This window comes from Macaca fascicularis, chromosome 16 (genome assembly GCF_037993035.2).
Source record: "Macaca fascicularis isolate 582-1 chromosome 16, T2T-MFA8v1.1".
NCBI classification, from domain to species: domain Eukaryota; kingdom Metazoa; phylum Chordata; class Mammalia; order Primates; family Cercopithecidae; genus Macaca; species Macaca fascicularis.
In genome coordinates this window covers 89,293,645-89,314,256 of record NC_088390.1, presented here as the reverse complement: position 1 = coordinate 89,314,256, position 20,612 = coordinate 89,293,645, and the positions used below count along the sequence as shown (strand labels likewise).

At 56.4% G+C, this 20,612-nt stretch overlaps 1 protein-coding gene and 1 long non-coding RNA gene across 33 annotated transcripts in view; one reads left to right on the top strand and one right to left on the bottom strand.

Annotated features, from left to right (window-relative positions):
• TBCD (tubulin folding cofactor D) overlaps positions 1-20,612 on the bottom strand; it is a 189,128-nt gene that overhangs the window by 62,667 nt on the left and 105,849 nt on the right. For 16 of the 32 annotated variants that reach the window (XR_012426388.1, XR_012426390.1, XR_012426389.1 and 13 more), the window contains 2 exons: positions 14,978-15,134; positions 781-838 (listed from right to left, as the gene is read on the bottom strand). Coding sequence is in view for 19 of the 32 variants with exons in the window: in XM_074021048.1 (XP_073877149.1) it covers positions 781-838; positions 14,978-15,134 (215 nt within the window). In the remaining 13 variants the exon portion in view is untranslated. Of the gene's footprint in view, positions 1-21; positions 207-780; positions 839-2,246; positions 2,731-3,100; positions 3,436-14,977; positions 15,135-17,623; positions 19,303-20,612 lie in introns of those variants that run through there. The other 16 variants (XM_074021060.1, XM_074021064.1, XM_074021065.1 and 13 more) reach the window with 8 other exon arrangements.
• Positions 9,881-17,057, top strand: LOC141408878 (uncharacterized). Its single transcript, XR_012426394.1, has 2 exons — positions 9,881-10,069; positions 16,539-17,057. It is a non-coding gene; the product is annotated as an uncharacterized lncRNA (long non-coding RNA).

Below are 20,612 nucleotides of genomic sequence, written 5' to 3'. Positions count from 1 at the left end.
GCGCTGCCTCTCCATTCTTACCCTCTTAAAACGTGTTCAGCATCTTATCTGTATCTGAAATCAAGACTCTCATCTTGAGACTGGTCCACCGTCTCAGCTGCCCGCTCTCTGTGGTCCCAAGAGACTCAGGCCTCGCTCCAGCCCAGCTCCGAGCCAAATGAAGTAGTCTGGTCAGCGTGGCAGCACTTACTACCGCTCCTCACACTGAGAATTCACCCCAAACGTCACAGAGCTCCCTCTGGAGGAAACCAGCCATCTGTGATCAAGACGCACCCAGTCCTGCAGGCCCCACAGCCAGCAAGGCCCGGGTGAGTGTGGCCGGGTGAAGCAGAGCTGACCACTGCTCGCAACAGTCCCTCCCGAGGCTCAAAGTCAGCTGGTGAGTGACCGTCCCGCCACCACATTCCGGCCACCCTCGCAGAACCCACTCTCTTTCGCGTCTTCAGCGCGCAGCCGCCTGCACTGAGACCTGTCATCGGGCAGCGTCCCGCTCGCCTGCATCGCCCAGCAGCCCCCAGCAGTGATGGCTGCAGCTCTGGGGATAGCTGGGGTGTGGGGACTTAACCCTGACCGCCCTTCACACGCCGAAGACCACGGCCCTCCCCGACACCCAGAGACAGTGAGAACCAGCGGGCTGCCAGCTGGCACTCTCGGCAGCTCCCTCGCGGCTCCTGCTGTTGACGGGCGAGCTGGCCAGGTGGCAGCCCACAGAGGAGCGTCGGGGAGACCAGGTCCACCCCCTACCTTCATGAAAGGAAATATCAAAATGAGAAAACTTACAGAGGCTGCTCTTCTGCAGTTTATATCTCGGTCAAACACCGCGGCGATCACCAGTGCGCTGTGAAAAAGAGAAAGAATTAATTAAAAAGACATCTGTAAAATAGTACAGACCACACAGTGTCGATGAGAAAGCCTTTCTCTCACGACTCAAGCCCACTTGAGGTTCAGACACGCCCCGCAAGCAACACGCAGCTGGAGGCACCAGGCACTGCAGACAGACACACGTGACCCCTAAGACACCAGACGCCATGCGGGAGCTGGGGGTGGCTGACCCTGGTTCTAAGGAGAGCCACGAGACAGCACACACCAAGGGTGCAGGATCAAAGAGCCGTGAGGACAGGGCCTGGGGCAGAACGCACCTGGCCTGCTGTGCTGGTGCGGAGTGGGAGGAGGGGAGGTCCAGTGAGCGAAAAGACAGAAATGGGGTACCCTGGAGGACGAGAACTGGCAGCGTTTAGCCGGGGGGGGGGGGGGGGGGGGGGGCGGTGGCAAACCAAGGTGGCCGACAGAAATGCCCCAGGGCAGGGGCTGTCCCGGTCCTGGAGACCACGCCGCGCACACAGCCTAACTGCAGAAACGCATGAGCACCCACCGTGCCCAGAGGGGCCTGAGGCCCTGTAGGCAGGATGTCTGGCAGAGGCCCCTTCCAGAGAGCGTCAGGAAAACCACCGCACCACACACAGATTCCAAGGCACTGCCCCCACGCGAGCCACACTCAGACAAGGCTTCTCCTGGCCCCCGTCAGACTCCTTGGGCCTCATTACGTCCTCTCGTGAGATCGCCCAGCTTAGTTACTGTGAATAACCCAGAACACTCTCGTCGGACGCCGCACAGAACACAGGGCGTTTGGGGCAGACGACACTCTTTCTAAAGAAGGCGTGAGCGATTGTGCCTCCCACCAGCCTAAAGGGAAAAGGTGGAAAACAGAATTCCAGACACGTGGAGATAAGCGGCCTCCACAGCCGCCAGCGCCTCCCAGGTTCCTGGCTTCCAGGTCTTCTAGGGGCCAAGTGCTCTGCCTCATTCTAGGGACGTTGACAGACCTGAGCCATGGGGCGGGGCCCGCGTCCACATGAAGGATGCCGGGGACACGCACAGGGGACAGTGGTGATGCCAGCTGTGCGCCCTCTCACCAGCTCTGCTGTTAAACAAGCTCAATGTGAAAGATACATCCAGCTGAGGAAAAGCGTGTGGGTTCCACGCAGAGACAGTAAGCCCCGCTCCAGCCTGGCAACGCAGACACTGTCAGCACCACACCCTGACTCCCAGGGCGTGTGTGAGGCGCCGGCCCCACCAGCCGCAATGTACGCGACATCCCACCTGTTCTGCATCTCACACTGTGTGTCGCCCCAGACCCAGACTCACTGGCCTTGTCTCCGGGTTCACAGCATCCCGCCTGTTCTGCATCTCACACTGTCGCCCCAGACCCAGACTCACTGGCCTTGCTCTCCGGGTTCACAGCATACCTCTCAGGCAAGGGGCTCATGTATCCTCATGTTCTCTGCGCTCCTCCCTCCTCGGCCCCATGAGTCCCGAGGGTGTGGGCTTGGGGATGCTGAGCCAGGAGACCTACAAACTACAGCCACAGAGCTGAAACTCAGGGGCGTTTATCAGAGAGAGCACTTGTCCCCCAACCTCCAGCGCCGGGCACAGGTGCCTGCTCCAGGCCCTGGAGATGGCCCAGAAGATGCCACAGAGCCTCGCACTCCTGACTCAGGTTCTGGGGCCACGGTCTCCTCTAGCGTGTCCAGCATCAGGGGTAGGGGGGGCGGAGCTTGACAGCGGGGTGCTGGGCAGAGACTGAAGGAGGCAGGAGAAATGGGTGGGAGTGTGTCTGAGTGAGCAGCCCACAGAGGTGAGCCCACAGCAAACAAGGAGGAGGACAGCTGGCCCCAGGGCCGGTTGAGAAAGTCCTCCCTGCGGCCGGACTCTGCACTTCCTCGGAGACGCTGGGGCTTGTGACTCGGGCCTCGTGACCAAGCGCTCTGCTGCTGGGGCTTCAGGGACGCCCAACCAACCAGGAGCCCCGGGGGAGGCCAAAGGTTGGGTGGGGCAGCAGCTGGATGGCCAAGAGGGCCTCGATTCTGGGGAAATGCCTGCAAGTCTCACAGGCTCTGCCTGGGAGGGAGCGGGAGGGAAGGGGGGGAGGGAAGGGGAGAGAGAGAAGAGTGTGTGGTCACCAAGAACCACAATAAAAACAGAAATTCGTGGATGGAAAGGGTGGGAAGTTAAACTAGAAATATAGCACAAACATAGAAGCATCTTTGGAAATAAGAATGGCAAACGAAATTAAGCAAAACAGAAACGACACAATACAAACCACCAGGTGCATTTTCCATCCCAGTCAAGCTCAGACGCGCTGACGCCCAGAGGAGGCCCCACAATGCCATCAGCACAGCCCAAAACAGCCACCAACCACAGGCAAAGCGAGGAGGGCCACGCAGGCACGGGGTACCCTGCAGCTCAAGCAGAGGGGCCCCTCCAGCCCCCGCAGCAGGCAGCAGGCCCGTTTCGGCTGGGAACGAGAAGCTTCCATCCAGAGTGGGTGCGGGGCTGTCCGGAGTGGCCTAGCAGCTCTCCCCGCCGGCTGCTCCAGCATCAGCACAGCCCAGACCCACGTTCCGGGACCTCCCCGGGATGCTGCAGAAGCTCCACGCCCCTCGCCAGCAGCGAGCGGCCGAATGAGCTACGTTTACTCAGTTTAATCCCTAACAACCACGGATCACCAGTGGATACAGCATTTATTTCACATTTCAGAGAAACGCTTGTTTACTGAAGGGACAATCTGTGGTCTCGGGGTGGAAAGGCCTCCTCCTACCACAAGGTCACTTCTCAGCTCTGGTATGCAGACCACCATCGGCAGAGGCAGACCCCAGCGTCCAGGCCACAGCAGCAAGCCCAGGTGGCTGCAGTGTCCAGCCAGCCTTGCAAACAGAAGCCAGGAACCAAAGCCAGAAAAAAAAAAAAAAAAGAAGGATGGAGCCCAAGGGGAATAGGGTGGGAAGCTTCTGAGGGCTGGGGGAGGCCCTTCCCAAAAGCACTGGCCTCCCTGCCCCGAGGCCCTGTCCTGTGTGGCCACAGCCACAAACAGAGCCCAGAGCTATGGGAGTACGCGGCTTCCTTCCGAGTTCTGCCTTGAGCCGTCCAAAGTCTACCCCTCGGCCACTTGCTCACTCACAACGCAAGGATGGCCACACCACCGCCCTCTGCACCCTGGGGAGACGGCAACAACAAAGTCCCTCCCGAACGGTCACTGCTCAGACAGACCCTGCGTCTTCCCCGCCCAGCCCCTCCTGCTCCTGCAGACAGACAGACGGCGTCACTGTGTGGGGACCTGCGGTTCCTGCAGATGCCTCCGGGCCCAGCACCTCCCAAGACCACAGAAGCCCACCCGCTACCTGCCCTGAGGGCCTGGACGCCTACTCCTGTTCTCTACCTGCCTCCTCCGGCCAGATCCTTGGGGCATCCAGCAGCACACCTAGGTCTTTTCAGTTCCTCCACGTAAACAACAACAAAGTCCTAAGCCCAACCACCCTGGTCACAGCACATCTGTCCACACCCTTGTCTTCAGCAGAATAATACCCCTCCCAAAGATGGGGTGTCCCCCTTCAAATACGTTCCTTTACGTGGCAAAGGGGAATGAAGGTTGGCAATCAGCTGACCCTAAGATGGGGAGAGGGCCCTGGATTATTCCTGCAGCCCAGCGGGTGCCAAACACGGTGGCACACACCAGCGGCCCTGGCCACACCTGTGTTCTATCTGCCTGTGGGAGGCAGAGGAAGGAGGATCCCTCGAGCCCAGGAGTTTGAGTCCAGCCTGGCCAACACAGCAAGACCCCATCTAGACAGACGGATAAGTAGACAGGTAAGGAGATAAATACATACAGGAAGGGGGAAGGAAGGACGGACACAGGAGGCAGAAGAAAGGGTCACAGGCATAGAGTATGCGAAGGATGCAGCCAGACGTGGATGTGGCTGGCTGTGAAGGTGGATGAAGGGCCCATGAGCAAAGCAACGTGGGCAACTCAGGCAGGGAAACAGAGTCTTCCCTTGAGCCCCCTTGAGCCTCCAGAAGGGACTGGAGACACCCAAGGAGACGGGCAGGCCTGTGACCAGCACGTCCGTCCAGCAACATACCACTCCGCAACAAAAGGAGAGATCACGGGGATGAGTCCCAAGGGCGCTCTGCAAGTCAAAGAAGCCAGAATCAAAAGCCTATTGTGTTTCTAAGACACTCCAGAAATGGTAAACTGTGAGGACCGAACACAGATCAATGGTGGCCCAGGGTTGGGGAGCAGACTGGGGAGTTTTGGGGGGAAACGGACTGTACCGTTTGGTACTAGAGTTGTAGAACACAATCACATGCAGATTGAAGAAGCAACAATCACAGACCTGGGGAGCCCAGCACAGAGGGACCGGTAGACGCGTCCGCATCCCGGACCGGCACAGAGGGAACCGGCACAGAGGGGACCGGCAGACACGTCCGCATCCCGGACCAGCACAAGAAGGGACCGGCAGACACGTCCGCATCCCGGACCGGGACAGAGGGAACTGGCAGACACGTCTGCATCCCGGACCAGCAGCGCCAGAAGGGCTGACCCGAGCGATGGCTCCAGCAATGCTAGGCCCGGGGTGGGGAGGATGCACAGAGCGTCCCAGCCTGGGTGGTGGGTCTGTTGCTCACACAGGTGTGGGCTGGCAGCTCCGAAATCACGTCAGATGCATGACAGCAGAGCGTGCTGCACAGGAGGCCCAGACGTGGCACGCGAAGGGAGGCCAGGAAGAAGCTGGGCTAGAGCCGGTGTCTGTGCAAACGCGGACTGTGAAGAGGGGCACACGCTCGGCTACAGAGGAGGGAGGGAACCTAGAGGCAGCTGAGGCCAAGCCCAGCGTCCTGGATTCCAAATACCGTTCTCCACCGAGAGGATGTGAGATTCCTGGGCAGTGGTGGATGCCAGGGCTGGGGCAGGGGCAGAAAGATAAGCCACGTGCATCCTGTGGTGCCAGAAGGAAAGAAAAAACGCTCAGGAAAAAAAAAAAAAAAAAAGAACAAGATCTTGCTGAAATGACACAGAAGCCAACCTGAAGTGGCCAAAGCTGGAGCAATTTCAGTAACATTAATAACAACAGTTAGTGTTAGATTATAACTCAAACAACATTAATAACAATAGTGTTAGAGGATAACCCCCAAAACAGGATGAGGACCCATGAGTCCACACTGGCAGGAGCGAATGATGAAACAAAGCTGGGAAGGAACCAGGCTTCCTTAAGAACGAGCTGCAATCACTGAACGTCGGAGTGGGGAAACAGGAACTAACCACCAGACCACAACAAGGTCCTTGGCCAGAGCTCGGCTGGCGTGAAAAACGAAGGAGAAACAGCAGGACGCTGCACAGCCTTCGAGTGCCCCCAAGAACACTGCTAGTTACAGAGGAAAGCACAGTCCCCTCAAGCAGAGGCACCTGGCAGGCCCCATCTTGACCAGGGATCAAGGTCCAGACCAAGCAGGGGCCGTCGTGGGGCGCTGCAGGCCCAGCACAGCACACGGAGGAGGGCAGGTCACCTCACATCGCTCTTTCCAGTAACGCACGAGAAAACATGACGGAGAGAGGGGCATCCTACAGAACACCTGGCCAGTCCTCTCTGGAGGTCGCAGGGTCACATCCACAAGGGCGGAAGGCAGGCGGGCAGTGCCGGGCTTGGAGCGGGTGATGGGACCTGGTGCACGTGGCTTCTGTGTGGGGCGAGGTCTCCTCAAGTCTGAGAATACACTAAAAACCACTGAACTGTGGACCCTAAAGGGGTGAATTTTATGGCAGGTGAATTAATCTCAATAAAACCTATTTCTTTTTTTTTTTTTTTTTTTTTTTTTGAGACGGAGTCTCGCTCTGTCGCCCAGGCTGGAGTGCAGTGGCCGGATCTCAGCTCACTGCAAGCTCTGCCTCCCGGGTTCACGCCATTCTCCTGCCTCAGCCTCCCGAGTAGCTGGGACTACAGGCGCCCGCCACCACGCCCGGCTAGTTTTTTGTAGTTTTTAGTAGAGACGGGGTTTCACCTTGTTAGCCAGGATGGATTAAAACCTATTTCTTAAGTGTCCCAACATCAAGAAAGATGAAGACTGAGAAGCCGTCACAGAGCGGAGGAGGCTAAGGGCACAGGACCACCAGGTGCCACGGGGGGTCCCGGGCAGACCAGCCTGTCAGTGGCCTTTATCCCACACAGCACCTCCCGGCTTCCGAACGCGCGACGTTCACGTTGGAGAACGCCGTGGAGGGTCTAGAAAATCTCTACAGGTTTTGGAATTCTTCTTGAAGTCTAAAATGAGTTCAGAATTAAAAGTTATTTTGGAAAGCAACTTATTATCTAAAGAGCTTAAAAGATCCAGTATTAGTATCTGGGAAGCCTTCTGTTAACACTGCTTTCACCACTTGAAACTGAAACTTTTGAGTTTAATTTCAGAAAAACTCCACAGAAAAGCACTCCCTTTTCCTCTCTACACTCTTTACAACAAACTAGTGCCTAAGTAAGAGGAAAACGCGGGTTTAAAATTAAAGGGAACTCACGTTACATCGGCACTGTTTTCAGATCAGTCCTATTTCAACACATCACAATGGCTTTTGTTAACGAAATCTCAGAATCATTAAACTCATCAAGACATACGAATGTGATCTTTTGATAACTAAAAGTTCTATAACTGCAGCCGGGTGCAGTGGCTCACACCTGTAATCCCAGCACTTTGGGAGGCCAAGGTGGGTGGATCACAAAGTCAGGAGTTCCAGAACAGCCTCGCCAACACGGTGAAAGCCCATCTCTACTAAAAACACAGAACAATCAGTCAGGGGTGGTGGTGTGCTCCTGTAATCCCAGCTACTCGGCAGGCAGAAGAACTGCTTGAACCCAAGAGGCAGAGGTTGCAGTGAGCCGAGATTGCACCACTGCACTCCAGCCTGGGCGACAGAGGAAGACTCTGTCTCAAGAAAAAAAAAAAAAGGTTATATAACTGCTATTTTTAACAACAAATGGCAGTTTATTCTAAATCTTTTCAGAATGCATAGAAATTTGTGTCACATTTACACGTGAACAAGAGGTTCATTTTTTAAAACCCATAAAGCCACGTGTTCTAGTGAAAAACACTAATCAAGAATTTCTGGTTTCCTTTAACATGTGCCAGAAGAGGAACATAGGCTTACATCTTTATTGTCTCTGGCTCCAGCCAATCATACTGAAAGGTCACGTTTTACACTGAATTCTTGAAATTTGCTATTTGTTTAAATTACTATATTTAAAGTATGGAACATTGATTAATGAGGAAAGAATGGAAGAAAGAGAAGAAACTTAAAATCATCTACCATCCTAACCAGGTCTAAGCCTCTAAGGTCACTGTTGTTCAGTCCGGCTCAACAGCTCCTCTAAGGCAGCCAGACCAGCTGACACCAGGAGACACCAGGAGCTCCCGGCTTCCTCTCCCGGCAGTGCTCAGCAATTCGGACAGACCACACGCTGCGCAAAGCCACAGCCACACTGCCGGGCAGCTCACCTGAAGCAAGAGCGGTGCGGAGACCAGCTTCTGGGGAGCCACGTGGGCTTCCGCAGGCAAAGCTGGCTCGGGAGGAACGACCACAGCCTGGCCCACTTCCACGGAGCCGGCTCCTGCCATGAGAAGTCAGTGTCACGATAGCTGCTGCTGCGTGTGTGTTTTACCCAACCTCACAGAATGTCGTAGGACAAATACAGCAACGCCTGAAAAACGCTGCTTTTAACTAACCACAGACTCCCAAGCTAATTCAAGCAATCAACTAGATATGGACCTACAACAAGTTGAACACTGTCCTGATTTGGACACTTATTACAACGGCTCTAATTTTCTCATTCTCAGAACAAAACTGGCTCATCGAGAAATACATACAAACAGGTTTAATGATGCTGGTTAAATATAAATATAAAAGCTCCTTCCTAAACGACGGCTCCAACAGGGCACCCAACGTCCCACGTGGGCCTCTCAGTTTCCCTTTGCAGGAACACCCTGATGACGTCACCACGTTCATCTCCTGTCCGGGAACCTAGAGACACCGCAAGGCCGCGAGACGGGCCGGCCTGTCTGCGCTGAAACGTGCCCCAGGTGTCCCTGCCGGTTTGCTTTCGCTGGAGAAGTTTATACGAAACTTCACTAGGATTTCCCAACACAGAGAAATGGTCTGTGTCAAACAGAAAGGGATTCTCTTTCCTGTCCTTGTCAAGGGGACGTGCACGCCTCGACCTGCCCCAAGCTCCAGGCACCTCATTTTCGGCAGGTATGGCAAAGTACAGACCTCACCCCAGCTCAAGTTTTCTTATTTATATAGTATTTTATAGCAATAAAAAGCCAAATACACCGTTTTTACCTTAAGTAACAATAATTCTATCATTTGAAAGTCAAACATTTGGCCGGGCGCGGTGGCTCAAGCCTGTAATCCCAGCACTTTGGGAGGCCGAGGCGGGTGGATCACGAGGTCAGGAGATCGAGACTATCCTGGCTAACATGGTGAAACCCCGTCTCTACTAAAAATACAAAAAACTAGCCGGGCGTGGTGGCGGGCGCCTGTAGTCTCAGCTACTTGGGAGGCTGAGGCGGGAGAATGGCGTGAACCCGGGAGGCAGAGCTTGCAGTGAGCCGAGATCACGCCACTGCACTCCAGCCTGGGAGACACAGCGAGACTCCGTCTCAAAAAAAAAAAAAAAAAAGAAAGTCAAACATTTAAAAAATATCAGACTAGTAATTTGTTAGCCATCCCTGTTTTTTGAACGCTACAAATCATATCTTCCTTCACGTAAAACTGAGCCTGCCTAGGGCTGAATTCTCCTAACCCCGAAGAACCAAAGCTCACACTAATCCACACGGTGGTAAAACACGAGAAAGTTTTTAAGTGCTTTCGAGTCACACCTGAGCTGACGTGGAGGCAGGCTTTGCCAGGTTTCACGGGGTTAGGACTCTGGTCGGTAACGGCCACTTAACTTTTCTTGAAAAACAAGAGTTGTCTTCCCCTGGAAGCTGTGCCACTGAGAAACACCAGTGAGAACAAGACGTAGCTTTGAGCAATGCCTGCCATTTCCTGATTTTCCAGGACAATCCTGCCCCCGAGGAAGAGATCTCGGATCTGCAGGCCTCGGCGGATCCTCCCTGGGCCGCGCGGCTCAGCAGGTTTGCTGCAGGTGGAGGCCGAGAGTCAGAGGCTGCCCGCAGGCAGGGGAGGGCCCTGTGGCTGCCTGGGCGGAGCTGATGTCAACATGAGCTGCTTACAAAAGAGTTTCAGGTGAGGAAATCACTGGACGCACAATGCCAACAGCAGCGTAGGGCTCGGCTTTCTTTTCCCTCTTGCAAATGAGATTGTGATTACTGGTTAGGAGGGATTTTGTAGATAACACACAACCACTCTGTCCCACTTTAACTTCACACTGTCCCTGCCCCTGAATCACACTCAGCTGTTCAGGGAAATCCATTCGCTACTCCAACAATTATCCCACCTCTGAAGCTACCTGTGTGCAACACTGAGGAAATCAGGTTTTCAAAACCAACACTACCTCCAAAACATGGGAAAAGTTACCTGAGAAGCCCCTTTTGATATTTATAAAACAGGGACGGTATACATCCACACCATGAGGTGGAAGAACAGTTCATCCAAGGTGTTTTTAGCAAAAAGCTAGGAAACAATTAGAAAAAGTGAGCGAGCCACCAAACCCCCGAACTGACTCTCGGAAGAGCCAGGCACCCGAAGAGTGAGGAGCAGCTGCTGCCCCCATTTCCCTGCGGAAATTACACTCTGGTGCTCTGATCCCAAGCGTGCACTGCCACAGGACCCACCGAAGAGCTGTGAAAGTTAGAGAAATCAAGATTGTATCACGTTCCCAAATGGACAGGCATAAAAGCTGGTAATTAAAATGTGGTCACTTATGACAAACCAAGGGAGGCAGATCTGGAAGGGCACACCCCAACCGATACCCGGGTGCGCAGGGCTCCTGGGCAGGGAGGCTCACACCAGCAGCATCCCACACGCTCACCTGGCGCAGCCTGACTCACAGCCTGCCCGGCCGGATGCCTGGAGCCTGCATGGGTCAGGGAGGGATGGGGCCCAGGTTCTCCAAGAACCCGTTGGACAAGCCTGACACCCAGGCCGGCGGGCACGGCTCCAAGGGCACCCCTGGGTCTGCGGCCGGGACAGCGCAGGTAAAGGGGCGAGAGGGGCACAATGCCAGCTCCAGGCTAAGGCGTCAGAAGCCTGTGAGCTGCGAGCCCTGAGGCCCCAGCAGCTGCTGGCTCGGTGTGCGCAGCGCGCACAAGGGAACCCGGGGGCCATGGTGGAGGCCCATCCAGGACGTCCAAAAACCAAAGCCCCACGAGATCAAAGCCAAGTGGGACCCGGGCCAACGCCACATGCCGGGGAGGACCTGGCTGTGTAGTCCAGGCTACTCCAGAAACTCACGTCCTTCTTCAAGCCTGCAGCCCACATCGCGTCCTACAGTCCTTCAGGCCTAACCCAGAAACTCAGGAGTCCCAGGGCCCCCCTTTTGCACGCCCCGCCCAACGTGCCCCAGACAGAAGTCACACTCACCCCGACCACACCTCCCACCGTGGGCCCCACACAGCCCCGGGGGCACCCCCACAGCACGATGGGGCGCTGGGCAGACCACGGCCATGCCAGTGCCGGTCCACATGCGGCAGCTGCTCCAGAAGAGGAGCCCCGGTCAGGACCCTCACGGGGCCTACAGGAGCCTGTGCAGGGGCGGCTCAAGGGGCTCCGAAGTGAGGAAGATGACCCTGGAGCAAGAGGCTCCCCTGTGGAAACTGTGCAAGAGAACAGGAACCCAGCCCGGAAGGTTCATGCCTGAGAGAGAGCGAACAGATCGCCGAGCAGCCCCAGCCTCCACGAAGACCCCAGCCTCCGTGGAGACCCCAGCCTCCGTGGAGACCCCAGCCTCCGTGGAGACCCCAGCCTCCGTGAAGGTCCCAGCCTCCGTGAAGGTCCCAGCCTCCGTGAAGGCCCCAGCCTCCGTGAAGGTCCCAGCCTCCGTGGAGACCCCAGCCTCCGTGAAGGTCCCAGCCTCCGTGAAGGTCCCAGCCTCCGTGGAGACCCCAGCCTCCGTGAAGGCCCCACCCTCCGTGAAGGTCCCAGCCTCCGTGGAGACCCCAGCCTCCGTGAAGGTCCCAGCCTCCGTGGAGACCCCAGGCTCCGTGAATCAGGCCTAAGAATAAGCGAGCAGGTCACCGGGCGGCGCCAGCCTCCACAAAGCACAGGGCCCGCCTGCACCAGGACCACCGACCGGCTGGCCCCCAGCCTTCCACACCCACACCAAGGCCAGGCTCCACGCACATCGGCAGGTTTTTATAGATACTTTACTCTGGAACGATGAGGTCTAACGTTGCCAAAGGCAGAAGTTATTAATCTGCCTGTCCAGGACCTTCAGTAAGAACTTTCTTGCTCATGACTTTTCTCTCCGGTCCCAGCTGAGCTGCCAACCCTGTCCAGTGGTGGGGACTTGACTTGTTCGGATGGTTCCGCCTGCAACTCTCCGAAGTCAGCACCTGATCTGGAGACTCTCATTACAGTCACCCTCCAGTGGGATCAGCTTTCCCCCAAAACAGAGAACCAATGAGTTATGGCTCACGTGCAGCCCCGGGCTCCGTGCCCACCTAGATGCCCTCCCAGGTGAGTGGGGGTTTTGCCTCACCCCCATCTCCTGTGCCAGCCCTCAGCCCTGGCCCTGGCCCTGCCCCTCCTGTGACACTGGACCAGAGAGTTCCTCCCAGGAGGAAGGGTAGGCCCAAGTTCCAGTGATGTTGACACTCTTAGACAAAATATGAGGCTGGAAAGGAAATCCGTGAGGATTTTCACTGTGAAATGGGAGCCACCATCTGAGGAGCCGGATTCAGCCGCAAACGTCACCCGTCTGAATCACGGGTCTTTCCAGGGCCTCACAGAAGGTGGTAAGGAGCTTCTCAGCCACGAGGCAGCGCCGAGCCCCGGGCCAGGGCCTGGGAGTTGCTGCCCAGACGGGCCAGGCTCAGAAGCTGTCGGCCACAAGGTGCCGGACAAGTGTCTTCAGTGCTGTCCTGACTTCCTCAGTGAAACCGGAATGCGGTGGCACCTGCCCACCTCACAGGGCTGCTAAAGAAACTGAGTGAGTTATCAGTGTAAGGAAGTTTTCTCATTCTGTGACTATTCATATAAACAATAAGAGAAATTTTTTTGCTTTCACTGCCTAGTTGCAGGATCAACTTCCTAAAAGTGCAGGAGCAGGGCAAGGAAGTAACAGGAAGAGCCTTTCCTGAGGCTGATCATGCTCAAGAGCTCCCGCACACAGACAGCAGGGGTGCAGGCCGGCATGGGCACGTGGCAGGGCCTCAGGAGCTCAGCAGGGGCCCAAAGCCGGGCCTCTCCGTCTTTCCATCTTCTCTGCTCCACTCTGCAAGGTACTGCTCCCTGAAGACCACCAGCAGCCAAGCCCCTGCCCAGCAGCACCGCCAGAGTGGCCACTGGGGACAGCAGCGGACAGCGGCCACACCTGCTCCCAGCCACCCCAGACCTCCCTGGCCTCAGGTAAGCCACACTCTCCACAACACATTGGCCAGCACCAGCACCCTCCAGCCGCGCTGCTCTCCTCTGAAGAGGAGCAGGACAGGAGGGATGTGCATGTTCACAGCTGCCTCGGGAAACACAGGACCTCCCTGGATAGGAAGAGGACCCTCAGCCCCTCTCAGGCTGATGCAAGAATCTAGACTACGAGACGCCGGCCACGTGCTGCAGGCCCAAGAAAGTAACAGGGCTGGGCTCCCTCTCTGGCGCTCTGAGGATTTGGTAAGACGGAACAGCAGTGGGCAAGAACAAGAGACGGTGCCTGTCACCAAGACCCTTGGGAGCCCATGCCGGTGTGTGGCTCACGAACTGCCTGTCGGACAGAGCCAGTGGCACCTCCACCCAGGGGGTTCACTGCGGGTGCTCACGGGGCGTGGGGAGCAGACGGGACCCAGCACTTCAGCCTGAGCCTGCCACCAGGTGCATCTACCACCAGCGCCCCACCCGCCCAGACCAAAGGAGCAGCCCTTCCGGGTGGAAGCCGCGGACGCTGCATCCCGTGACCCCCACAGGGGCCGGCCGGCTCCTGAGCAGCTTCAGGAGCTTCATTCTGAAGTCAGCTTCCCCACTTCACTTCCTAGTGAAAGTTGTCGGGTGAAGTGCGGGTGTGAAACCTCGTGGTGATTCAGCCGTGGGCTCACACCCATGATGCACAGTGACGCCGAGTCGCCTTCCTCGGTGTCCCGCCTCCAGCTCCTTCACCACAACAGGAAAGGAAGCGCCTGCCTTCTCAGCACGAGCGAACTCATTTCCGTCCACAGGCAGGTACGAAACCAGTGTACGTGGCTGGACTGAATCCAGTCATTTCCTGCGCTGGGGGCACATCTGTTCTGCACGTTTCCTCAGCAAAAAATATCGGCTCCTCAAAGTCGCTGGCACCAGACACCACCACGGGGCTCAGCTGGGTGCGTGCACTGGACACCCAGGCAGGGCCCCGCCCGCCACAGGCCGCACAGCTTCTGAGGTTCTGGTGACCACATGAAACCTGCTGGCTTCAGTTCTTTCATCAGGAAGCCAGAGGGAAAAATGGCTTCCTCCCGCCCAGAGGTTCTGAAGTGTCCACTTACATCTCAGAGGAGCTGAAACCAGGCAAGCGAAGGCTGTTGCTACTGAATATTCTCTCAAGTGCTGGTCCACAAAAACACAAAATCCAGCTCCTCAACAAAAACAAACACCGTCTAAAGACTTCCATGTCCAACATGCCTGCCGTATTCCAGAGGCACTTGAAAGGAGGCAGAGACAGGAATTCGCCTCTCGGTAGGACCCATGACTGCAGGGGGCGGCACAGGCGACTCCCGTGCCCCACTTGCTTCCTCCCATGCCACCCAGGGTGCCTCCGCCTGCCCCCAAGAATCTGCTGCCTGCAGGGTGGCCAAGACCTCCAGAATGTTCCTCCCACACACTTCCGCTCCACTTGCTCCTCCACAGAAAAGGAACTTGACCTCTGAGCAGCGGCTTTGTCACAGATCCTCTGGTCAAGGAATTTCACCTATTCATGAGCACCTGCCGTGCACACCTCTCCGGGGAAGACGACACACGGTGCCATCAGGGCACATGGCGCGTCCGAGGCGCCTCGATGAATGGGCCTACCTAGAGATGGCAGTCACAAAGGGCTTCAGCTCCTGAGGCTCGTAGGCACGCGCGAAGGCCCAGCACACATAGCAGGCAGCGTCCCTGACGTTGGTGCCCACGCTGCAGGAGCCCCGCTTCTCGTCGTAAGTCAGCGCCTTCAGGATCACAGCGACAACTGGGCATGGAAAAGAGAAAAGATGGTGAGGAGCAGACCACACCGGCAACGCGTGAGGCTTCAGAGAAGCAGGACTCAGGGCCGGAGCACAGCCATGGCGCCAGATGAGTGAGGCACACAAGCCACGTGGGGACCACCCAGAGGCTTGGGGCTCCTGTGAGAGCCACGGCCTGGTCAGAAAACAGGCCTCCGAAAAAAAGACACACGCCCACCAACTCAGATCCAGGGAAAGGATTTTTTACAAGTGACGTGAAGAAGCAAAAGCTCCTTCAGAACAGCACACAATGCCACCCGGGGGTTTGCCGAGTCTGAGGAGACTCAAGGAAACGCGGCTCCCACCAGGCAGGGAGGGAGAGGAGCCCCTGGTTCAGGGGAGGGAGAGGAGCCGCTGGTTCAGGGGAGGGAGAGGAGCCGCTGGTTCAGGGCAGGGAGAGGAGCCGCTGGTTCAGGGCAGGGAGAGGAGCTGCTGGTTCAGGGGAGGGAGAGGTGCCACTGGTTTAGGGGAGGGAGAGGTGCAGACGTCGTGCTGTCACGGTCACGCAAAGGCAGAGCATCCCAGGGGATGCCTGGCTCTGCCCAGAGCAGGTCTGGGGTGAACCAGGATGAAAATGCAAAGCTGGCCGTGGCGCCTTCAGTGCTGACTTCAGGAACCATCCGTGCAGGGTTCCTATGCAAAACGGCTATGTAGGGAAATCCGAGGTAGGTGTGGATTATCCTTCCGGCTCCATTTAAAAGTGGGAAACGCCGGGCGCGGTGGCTCAAGCCTGTAATCCCAGCACTTTGGGAGGCCGAGACGGGCGGATCACGAGGTCAGGAGATCGAGACCATCCTGGCTAATACGGTGAAACCCCGTCTCTACTAAAAAATACAAAAAACTAGCCGGGCAAGGTGGCGGGCGCCTGTAGTACCAGCTACTCGGGAGGTTGAGGCAGGAGAATGGCGTGAACCCGGGAGGCGGAGCTTGCAGTGAGCTGAGATCCGGCCACTGCACTCCAGCCCGGGCGACAGAGCAAGACTCCGTCTCAAAAAAAAAAAAGACAGTGGGTTAATGAGTAATGTGATATCACACCCGTGTGTGATTTCATTTATTTCTTATTTTTTTTGAGACAGGGTCTGGCTCTGTCTCCCAGGCTGGAGCACAGTGCTACAATCTTGGCTCACTGCAGCTTCCACCTCCCAGGCTCAAGCGATCCTCCCTCCTCAGCCTCCCGAGCAGCTGAGACTACAGGCATGCCACCATCACACTCAGCTACTTTTTACATTTTCTGTAGAGACGGGATCTCGCCATGTTGCCCAGGCTACACGATTTTTTACGTAGACACCAGAGGATTTAGGACATGTGGTGTAAGTATATTGGGATGTTCCAAGGAGCTCAAGTTTTACTGTATTTGTTTGATTTATTAGGTTCATATATTTCAAGTGCTTTGGAATAAATACTTGAGATCAACTGCTGAACAAAGAAAACGGAACACAGCTATGAAGCCAGCGATGGAGACCCACGGAGCCAGGAGGAGCACCCAAGTCCCCAACCCAGCTCCGCCTCCCGGACAAGCACTCCTCCCCAGGACGCCCTCGTGCTGAAGCACCCACACACCCAGGGCCTCACTCAGGGCTCTGCACACAACCCCCTCCATGCACACGCTGTCTGTACACTTCACACCCACCAACCGAGTTCACTGACACCACACACAGTCTGAGAAAAGGCACTCCAGGCATGGACACATGAGAGGCCGGTTATTTGCACATGCAGCTGTCATCGGATACATTATCTCCCAGAAGAATGCACCTAGAAATGATCTTAGGCAAAACACCATAAGCAACAACTGCAGGACTAGGAATATTATATGCAAATTTCCCCTCTGACTTTTTGCATCTAAGGATCTTTATGGTCCATAAATAGCAATAAAAATGGATGTTTCTGCACAGTGTATTTTATACACATATGGTGATTACTTTTAATAAGATTATCACATTTATACACTTACTAAAACTACATAAAAATGAACTTTCTTCAAAACAGAAAGTTCAAAGATGCCGCGGTATCGAGGATGTGAAATTCGCCAGAGTAAGCAGCTGGGGAAACTGCCTCCTCTCAGCCCAGCCACAACGCAGGGCAGCGCACACAGAGGCCCCGGGGAGCGGCGGGACATTCCGGGGTCCCCGCCAGACACCAAGGTCTCCCCAGCCTACCTGGGGCCCAGCCCTCTCCCAGCCTCATTTCCTCAGGACACTCCACCTGGATGTGCTGCGGCTTCTTCAAGCCCAGTGCCCAGAGCAGAGGTGTCTTCTGGTGTAGCGCCCATGCCCACGGCCAGCCTCCCCTCGGGTGCAGCTCAGGGCTGGCTCCTCCTCACTCCTCCACATCCAGACACAGTGCCATTCCCAGAGCCCACCCCAACTGCGGCAGTCATGCCTCCACAGGCCCCAACAGCTCCCTCCCACCGTGGTCAGACCACCACCAGCTCTCACCCCAGGACCCCACAACTCACTCTGGAAGGCCCCACATGGCCACACAGAGCAGCTCCGCGTTCCCTCTCTCGGCCATGACTCCCTCCTGCAAAGCACCTCCTGGAGCCTTCTCGGCCTGGGGGCCCTGTGCTCTCCAAGGCCCTCCTCACACAGGTCAGAGCCGGCAGCACCATCACCGGCAGGAGGCACTGAGAGTAACGGCCAGTGGGGCCATCAATCCGCAAACCAGAACCTGCTGGATGATTTGCAAGAGTATCTCTCACTTCTTGTAAATGTCGAACGTTTTCCTTCTACAAAGTGAAAGAGTGAGGATTACGGAATGCGTGTGAGACGTGAAACCAAACAAGAGGGCGACTGTGCGAGAGAAAGCCACTGAATCTAACAAGCGGGTTCAAGATGATTATCTCGATCTGAACTAAACCAAATCTGTAACACCCAAAAGGCCATCAGTTGTTTGCCCTGCAACGTCCACTCTGAGCCTTCTCTACGGCTCATGTTCACTTTCTGTGCTAACAGGGCAGCCCGTTCGTGACCAACACACATCAAAACTAATAGGCTGTGGCACCTCCAGGAGGAAAAGCGTGACACAAATGTGGCATCCCTGCCAGTCCAGGTCCCCAAGGGCAGCCACTGCAATGCCACTCCAGGGCACAAACGTGGTGTCCCCGCCAGGCCAGGTCCCCAGGGACAGCCACTGCAATGCCACTCCAGGGCACAAACGTGGTGTCCCCGCCAGGCCAGGTCCCCAGGGACAGCCACTGCAATGCCACTCCAGGGCACAAACGTGGTGTCCCCGCCAGGCCAGGTCCCCAGGGACAGCCACTGCAATGCCACTCCAGGCGGCCCCAGGCACAACCACCCAGCAACTCCACCGCCTCGGGCATCTGGGTGCAAACCGCTGAGTCCCAATTTATCCATCCACCGGACAGAACCGATTCCCAACAGACAACCACGAGTGGCAGTGGCCAGTGTGGACACTGGTCTCAGGCCCCCCCACGCCCAACGTGTGCACCTGGACACTGGTTGGCAGCCCCGTGAGAAGCCCCCAAGGGAGGACATAGACCCCCCCCCACCCCAGGCCACTGAGGCGCTGCGGGAGCTGATCCCGCCACACCCCCAGGACCTGACCCGGGTCCGGGAGCCCAGGTTTCTGTCCCCAAGTCCGTGAGAGCTGGTTCTCTTCAGCACCAGTGTAGTCAGCTGCTGGGATGAATCAGCCACCCAGAGACAGCTGTGCAGACACGACGTCCACTAACAGGCATCTGGGCCAACACACACGCAGGCCTTCCTTCAGTCTGACCAGCACTTCCTGCTGGAAACCGATGGCGGAGGAGGTCTAGCCAGAGGCCGACCTGGCCGCTCCTCTGTTTTAAGGAGAAGAGGCCGGTTCCTGAGAGGGCTGTGGGTGGCCACGCACACTGGGCCGCTCTCCCCGGCTGTGGACAGAGTCACAGAGGTGTGGGCTTCCCGCTGTCCTCCCTGTGCTCCCGCAGGGCTGAGTCCCAGCAGCAGGGAGCAAAGCCTACCCCCACCTCAGCTTCTGGGGCCTCTGCCCAAGTGGCAGTGCTGCTACAGGCGTCCAGAAGGGCCCAGCCGGCCTCCTTCCAGGCCAGGCCACGGCGCAAAGTCCTGGGGCCTTTCTCCTTGCCTCCTGCCGCTCAGAAACCTCCAATCCTGTTCCATGACACCCGCAACAGACGTCAGGGCCCCACACGCCAGCACACGTGAAGCGGCAGCTGCCGAGGCCTGGCTGCTGACGACATCCCGGGAGCCCCAGAAGCTGAGGACGTTTCTCCTCGCAGGTCCCTGGAGAGGAATCTAATTCGCACAAAGTAAAACAGCTTGAGAGGGTGTGAGATGATCAGTTTCCTTAACAAGAACAGAAAAACCAAGCCTCTTGGCTCTGATGCTTCCTAGGGTGGTAGGTGCTATATCCTGGGGTGAAAAATGGAGTGAGGCCTGCTTCTCCCGCTCAGGATAAAGAGGAAGCCTTGGGCTGCCAGCTCTGACATCTCGGGACCCCGAACACAAGGGGCAGGCCAGCCTCGGTAGCCAGGCACCTGGGCGACCACAAAGCTGGGGGAGGGGCACGTGGAACAGAAACTCCTTTGCCATAAACTTTTATATAAAGTCATTATCAGAAAAAAATTTCAAAAACAACTCTTTCCAGATTCAACAGGTTTAAAATAAGGAAACTATCCAATAGCTCTGAACAAAAACCTTTCTCATGGTTCCAATTACACACAGCAAATGCATGTCGAGTATAGAACATACCCCAGGAGGCTTCCTTTTGGCAACCCAAGCCCAGCCGTGTAATTTAAAAACCCTTCTCTCTAGACAGCTTGTCATTTGTTGAACACCAATCGCCTCAGGAAAAAGCAGCCTCCAGGTGACAGAAACAACTTAACCCTCGGAGCACCACAGCCCCCTGCAGTATGCGACCCCAAGGGGCAGAAGGGATCCAGGCATTCTCTGCAAAGGCAGAAATAATCCCTCTACAAAAAATCGTCATATAGTTACACCTTCTGATAACTAATGAGGTTTTACTAATTTCAAAAACAAACGTCACTTCTAGGCATAAACTGCATCGTGCTGGACTCCTGCAGACACAGCTGGTGCAGACTGTATCGCCCCGTCAGGCCTTCCCACTTCGGCACTGGCCGGTGAGGGCTGGGCACAGTGCAGCGAGTACCCCCACGGCACAGACAGCCCGCCACATCCTCCGCGAGGAAGGCGTGGGACCGTGGGCACCTCCCACGTAGCCCAGAGCGGGTGGCTGTGGGCAGGGGGTGTCTCCCTGACTGCTCGGGCCCCTCCAGAGCACTGAGCCACCCTCCCACATGGGGCTGATGCGGAGGGAGCCTCGGCCTGGGTGCAGAGCCGAGCGCAGGAAACGCAGCTCCCAGGAGCCCTGCAGACCTTCCTCCAGCACCAGCACACACAGCCGTGGCTCCTGTCCCAAAAATGCAGTTCAACTTGCTCAGAAAAAAAAAATGCCAGCGTTGAATT